The sequence below is a fragment of the Panulirus ornatus genome, chromosome 40 (assembly GCF_036320965.1).
Source record: "Panulirus ornatus isolate Po-2019 chromosome 40, ASM3632096v1, whole genome shotgun sequence".
In the NCBI taxonomy this organism is placed as follows: domain Eukaryota; kingdom Metazoa; phylum Arthropoda; class Malacostraca; order Decapoda; family Palinuridae; genus Panulirus; species Panulirus ornatus.
In genome coordinates, this window is record NC_092263.1 from 12,236,248 (window position 1) to 12,243,747 (window position 7,500).

The following is a 7,500-nucleotide window of genomic DNA, read 5'->3' on the forward strand; positions in this document are numbered from 1 at the left end:
TTGGACTCATAGGAATATCTTGATCACGCGCAAAATTGTGATCCTTTCCAATATATATATATATATATATATATATATATATATATATATATATATATATATATATATATATATATATATATATATATAAAACAGTTTCCATTTTCCTTCATCTGGCGGTTGCTTGCGGGAAACGAGGGGACACTATGGTATTTCCTAGTCCCACCCACAAGCAGTAGAGATGTTACTTTTATTAAGCCTTCTATACCACTATATATAGAATTCTATAGGTTGTTGTGATGTTATATAGACTGCATGACTGTTGTTTCGTGTCTTGTGATGATGTTATATATATATATTTTTTGGGACATTTTTTTTTGTGATGTAATTAGGGGGTGAAAAAAATGTGTGAAGTTGATGAAGTCTAGGTTCGCGAGAGGGTTAGGTTTAACTTGTTATTCATTGGAGTACTAGTTGAGATCAGAAGGTTCTATGGTTATTGATAGTAAAATACGGTACATAAGACTTTAATTTTCCCAAATTTTAATTTTTCTTTATTCCTCCATTGAGTCCAATTTTTAATGTTTTTTTTCTTCCATTGAGTCCAATTTTTGATTTTTTTTTTTCTTTCCATTGAGTCTAATGTTTCATGTTTTTTTTCTTTCCATTGAGTCTAATTTTTCATGTTTTATTCCTCTATTGAATCCAATTTTAATTTCTTATTATTCCATTGAGTCCAATTTTTAATGTCTTAATCTTCCACTGAGTCCAATTTCTAATGTTTTATTCCAACATTAAGTCCAATTTTTAATGTTTTATTCCAACATTAAGTCCAATTTTTTATGTTTTATTCCTACATTAAGTCTGATAAGCATTCATATAGAGTATAATCATGTCACAAGATACGATGCTAAAGCATGATTTTTAGTCTTATAAGTCTCATGGTATATCCTCATATACACTGGGAGATATAAGAGTTTTAAGTGATATTTGAAATAAGCCATTTATGACGCATTATTAAACATAAGACCATCTATATCACATTACAGAATGAAAGACTATGGTCTTAAGTGATACAGATAATAAATAATACATGAATAACAAATTTATTTCATTGTTTTCATTTATAGTTACATTACAGAAAAGACTATGGGGCCATAAGTGAGACAGACGATAGATGATATATAGATAACTTGTTTGATAGATAATATATGAATAACTTGTTTTTTTTTCATTTTTGAGGATTACATCACACAAATTTAAAAATTTAATAGATTAAATTTTTCCAATTTTTTTCTTCTTACTGATTTTTTTTTTCTTCTTTTTTTTTTTTCCAATTTCGCAGTATCAACTTTTCTCCAGCAAGTCGTAAGTCTGTGTTTCCCAAGACGAACGAAGAGGACCTCTGCTCTGTGATTGGTCGGGGAAGATTGGAAAAGAAACGGGCGCGCGCCGCGCCCCCCCTTCAGGACGGCACACACACACACACACACACACACACACACACACACACACACACACACCCTCGCCCCCTCACCCACCCAATGTCTTATGGGTCTTGACATGATGGTATCACCATTAGGCCCCTCCCCCCCCCCCCCCATTAGGGTGGTGTAACTACCAGACCCTCATTGGCCTATTAAGAGACCCCCGGAGTGATGGCTTGTCAGAAGATGAGATGCGGTTGGTTAGTTGGGAAGTGAAGGATGAAGGAGGAGGGAGGGAGGGAGGGACGAAGACGACCCCCTTCCCCTCACCTCCCCTCTCTCTCTCTCTCTCTCTCCCCTCAACCACCCACCTCCTTCCTCCCTCATTATGAGGGATGTGACTTAGTCTATAGGGATTTTACACGAGTACTGCTGTGATGGACTGATTGTGGATAAACGCTCAAATTGGTCATTGTTTACGCTCCACACCCACACCCACACACACACACACACACACACACACACACACACACACACACACACACACACACACACACACGTGAGTGAATTGTAATGATAAACACCTGTTGGGGTTGTGTTTATTTATTGATATATATATATATATATATATATATATATATATATATATATATATATATATATATATATATATATATATATATATATAAATCTTCCCCCAAATAGACTATGTAGTGTGGTATGATGTCAAAGACTGGTTGTATAGCCCTTCTCGTTCAGCTAAAGAGGAGAATAGAAGTGAAGACTAATGAGACATAGAATATGTCACTTTCACATAGAATATAGGTCACTTTCACATAGACTATGTCATTTTATGATACTATATTTATCCTACATATCCCCTGTCTCATGGTAATGATGGCCCAGATGTCATATTGTATACCATATAATACATGGTCATATTGTATACCATATAATACATGGTCATATTGTATACCATATAATACATGGTCATATTGTATACCATATAATACGTGGTTATATTGTATACCATATAATACATGGTCATATTGTATACCATATAATACGTGGTTATATTGTATACCATATAATACGTGGTTATATTGTATACCATATAATACATGGTCATATTGTATACCATATAATACGTGGTTATATTGTATACCATATAATACATGGTCATATTGTATACCATATAATACGTGGTTATATTGTATACCATATAATACGTGGTTATATTGTATACCATATGATACATGGTCATATTGTATACCATATAATACGTGGTTATATTGTATACCATATAATACATGGTCATATTGTATACCATATAATACATGGTCATATTGTATACCATATAATACGTGGTTATATTGTATACCATATAATACGTGGTTATATTGTATACCATATAATACATGGTCATATTGTATACCATATAATACGTGGTTATATTGTATACCATATAATACATGGTCATATTGTATACCATATAATACGTGGTTATATTGTATACCATATAATACATGGTCATATTGTATACCATATGATACATGGTCATATTGTATACCATATAATACATGGTCATATTGTATACCATATGATACATGGTCATATTGTATACCATATAATACATGGTCATATTGTATACCATATGATACATGGTCATATTTTTTGTCTCTTAAACCCCCTGCTACAATACCGACTGTGGTATGATACAATACCGACTGTGGTATGATACAATACCGACTGTGGTATGATACAATACCGACTGTGGTATGATACAATACCGACTGTGGTATGACACAGAACCGACTGTGGTATGATACAGTACTGTCTGTGGTATGATACAGTACTGTCTGTGGTATGATACAATACCGACTGTGGTATGACACAGTACTGTCTGTGGTATGATACAATACCGACTGTGGTATTTTGTGTATTTTTGTCTTTTCTATGTATGTTCTAGGTATTGTGCACTAGAATCTTTGTCACAGCTGGCAGTACTTATAGGAAACACAGTCCTTCAGTATTTCTGTATCTCATATTGTACTTACACTTCCTCGTGAACTCTCGCACCATGATTGTGTGTGGATTTGAAACACCTTTTTTTTATGATTCTTTACTCCCCCCACCCCTCCCCCCCAGAAGTAGTTGACATATCACGTTGGAGAATATGTAGAAGCAAGACCAATTGTGTTCAGTTGGAGAATATGTAGAAGCAAGACCAGTTGTGTTCAGTTGGAGAATATGTAGAAGCAAGACCAATTGTGTTCAGTTGGAGAATATGTAGAAGCAAGACCAATTGTGTTCAGTTGGAGAATATGTAGAAGCAAGACCAGTTGTGTTCAGTTGGAGAATATGTAGAAGCAAGACCAATTGTGTTCAGTTGGAGAATATGAAGAAGCAAGACCAGTTGTGTTCATGTTGGAGAATATGTAGAAGCAAGACCAATTGTGTTCAGTTGGAGAATATGTAGAAGCAAGACCAATTGTGTTCAGTTGGAGAATATGTAGAAGCAAGACCAGTTGTGTTCAGTTGGAGAATATGTAGAAGCAAGAGCAGTTGTCATCACGTTGGAGAATATGTAGAAGCAAGACCAATTGTGTTCACGTTGGAGAATATGTAGAAACAAGGACTGTTGTCATCACGTTGGAGAATATGTAGAAGCAAGACCAATGGTGTTCACGTTGGAGAATATGTCGAAACAAGAAAAGTTGTCTTCCCAATTTGACCTGATACGTTTGACCCTCAGCTCTGCATGGTGTGTTGTGTATGCATCTCTCTCTTCTTCAAATGGTGTCATTCATCCATCAATATAAAACCAATTTACAACTGTATGATGAATGATGAACTAGAATGATGAATGAAGGTCAGGATTGCCTTATATATATATATATATATATATATATATATATATATATATATATATATATATATATATATATATGAGACCTACTTTGACATGATAGGTTTTCACATCACTATTATAGTACATTGTGGCTGTACTGTGGGTGTACTACAGTACAGGAACACACATTCACAACCACCCCAAACAGATTGTAAGTGTAATTGTCCAAAGTGCTTTGATTTTTCCTCTCTTTTATTTAATTACGAGTTTCACTTAATTCCAAGTAACAGATATGAGTATATCTAGGTTCACAAGTTGAGATAATAGTATCTTTAGCTGCACAACTAGAGATAACAGTATCTTTCCATTCACAACAGTAGAGATTAAAGTATCTTTAGATGCACAACCAAGAGATAACAGTATCTTTAGATGCACGACCAAGAGATAACAGTATCTTTAGATGCACAACCAAGAGATAACAGTATCTTTAGATTCACAACCAAGAGATAACAGTATCTTTCCATTCACAACCAAGAGATAACAGTATCTTTAGATTTACAACCAAGAGATAACAGTATCTTTAGATGTACAACCAAGAGATAACAGTATCTTTCCATTCACAACCAAGAGATAACAGTATCTTTAGATTCACAACCAAGAGATAACAGTATCTTTAGATGCACAATCAAGAGATAACAGTATCTTTAGATGCACAACCAAGAGATAACAGTATCTTTAGATGCACAACCAAGAGATAACAGTATCTTTAGATGCACAAGCAAGAGATAACAGTATCTTTAGATGCACAACCAAGAGATAACAGTATCTTTAGATGCACAACCAAGAGATAACAGTATCTTTAGATGCACAACCAAAAGATAACAGTATCTTTAGATGCACGACCAAGAGATAACAGTATCTTTAGATGCACAACCAAGAGATAACAGTATCTTTAGATGCACAACCAAGAGATAACAGTATCTTTAGATGCACAACCAAGAGATAACAGTATCTTTAGATTCACAACCAAGAGATAACAGTATCTTTAGATGCACAACCAAGAGATAACAGTATCTTTCCATTCACAACCAAGAGATAACAGTATCTTTAGATGCACAACCAAGAGATAACAGTATCTTTAGATGCACAACCAAGAGATAACAGTATATCTTTAGATGCACAACCAAGAGATAACAGTATCTTTAGATGCACAACCAAGAGATAACAGTATATCTTTAGATGCACAGGTAACTTTCTTTCGATCCACAACAGACAGGTTAGAGAGAGAGAGAGAGAGAGAGAGAGAGAGAGAGAGAGAGAGAGAGAGAGAGAGAGAGAGAGAAGGGTGATATTGTCAATAGAATTGGTAGGGGAGATAGACACCCCGATCTTCAGGTATTGGGCAAGACAATGCCATACTCGTGTTTTAGATTGCTGTGGTGTGTGTATATATATATACATTTAGTTTATTTTTTGGAGTTTCCTTCATGTATATATTTTTGGAGTTTCCTTCGTAATGTATATTTTTGGTGTTTCCTTGGCAATGTATATATTTTTGGAGTTTCCTTCGTAATGTATATCTTTTTGGAGTTTCCTTCTTAATGTATATTTTTGGAGTTTCCTTCGCAATGTATATATTTTTGGAGTTTCCTTCGTAATGTATATTTTCTTTCTTGAGCATTTTTGGGGGGGCCTACACATTCCAAATCTTCTTTTGGTTTAGGGTTTACGCCCGTACGTAAGGTAAAAAAAAAAAATTGCTCTTTAGGGAAGAGAGAGGAGTTTTGCGAAAGTCAGTGGAATATATAAATTTATATATTTTTTTCCCCTCATTGGCATTCGCTCCTTTGTTGATTACGTCACCGAGGAAAGGGCGATACATGTATATGAATCTATATACATCTATCGGAGAAGCATTGGTGCTGAGCTAAGATATACAAACTCTATATGCATTTCTCCTAAGATAGATAGATAGATAACTGTTAGAGACAATAGATTCCATAAATTTATTCTAATGTTATCTTTCTCGAAAGAGCATTGTGATTTCAAAACACCTTAAATAGCATATTCTATCGTGTTATCAATAGATAAATATATATATATATATATATATATATATATATATATATATATATATATATATATATATATATATATATTTTATATGTCAGTGCTTGATCTGTATAGTATTTTCTTCCCAATAGACTTCGAATGTGATGATGGTTTAGATGAATTTCTCTAGATGGATGTATTGCTCTGTGTAGGGAACTACTGCATTTTGAAATTTGATTTTGATGATGTCAAATGCCACATGCTCTAGGATTAGAGATATTCTCTTTCTAACACTCTGTGATTTTACAATCTAGTAATTTAGTACAGTCTTAAGGTGTTATATATATATATATATATATATATATATATATATATATATATATATATATATATATATATATATATATATATATTTATATATATATATATATATATATATATATATATATATATATATATATATATATATATATATATATATATATATGATATAAACACATATATTTGCGTCGTATTCCAGTAGATGGGGTACTGAAACACGTCATATTCAATATATCTTCTTAGATATCCAGTGGGTAGGTCGCCCCGCCCACGCCAACTAAGTATATACTAGCATCCCGTTTTCTAAGAACTTGACTTGTTCCTTTCTCTAACATCTATGTCTTCATGGAGGACACAAGGATCAATGAAATCTTTAGATTCCACACACACAGACACACTCAAGAATGTTTCCTATATAAAGTACACTGTAGTATATAGAAAAAAAGAATATATATATATATATATATATATATATATATATATATATATATATATATATATATATATATATGTATATATATATATATATATATTTATATATATATATATATATATATATATATATATATATATATATATATATATATATATATATATATATGGACAATAATGTTCTACTGAAGTCATTTCTATTTTATTCTTGATCTAGACTGTAGATTTCTATACAGCTTCGAACCGCTGTATCCCCCTATGAAATAAATCTATTCCCACGCGCAGATGTACGGACATTTCTAAATGCTTTCCTCCGTCTATCGAATAAATGAATTACATTTACTCTGGTAAATGACCTCGTTCCGAAGGGTGTCGTTGTGTATATAGATATAGATTTTTATGTAGGAGCAAGCAGCGTCTCCCACTGACCAAGTGTTT

General features: G+C 33.0%; 1 protein-coding gene across 8 annotated transcripts in view; it reads left to right on the forward strand.

Moving 5' to 3' along the window:
• bma (SCY1-like protein bma) overlaps nt 1-2,473 on the forward strand; it is a 104,637-nt gene extending 102,164 nt beyond the window's left edge. For all 8 annotated transcript variants that reach the window (XM_071685556.1, XM_071685557.1, XM_071685560.1 and 5 more), the window contains one exon: nt 1,325-2,473. In XM_071685556.1, the coding sequence (XP_071541657.1) occupies nt 1,325-1,351 (27 nt within the window). In that variant the 3' untranslated portion in view covers nt 1,352-2,473. The remainder of the gene's footprint in view (nt 1-1,324) is intronic.
• Nucleotides 2,474-7,500: the final 5,027 nt, after the last annotated feature.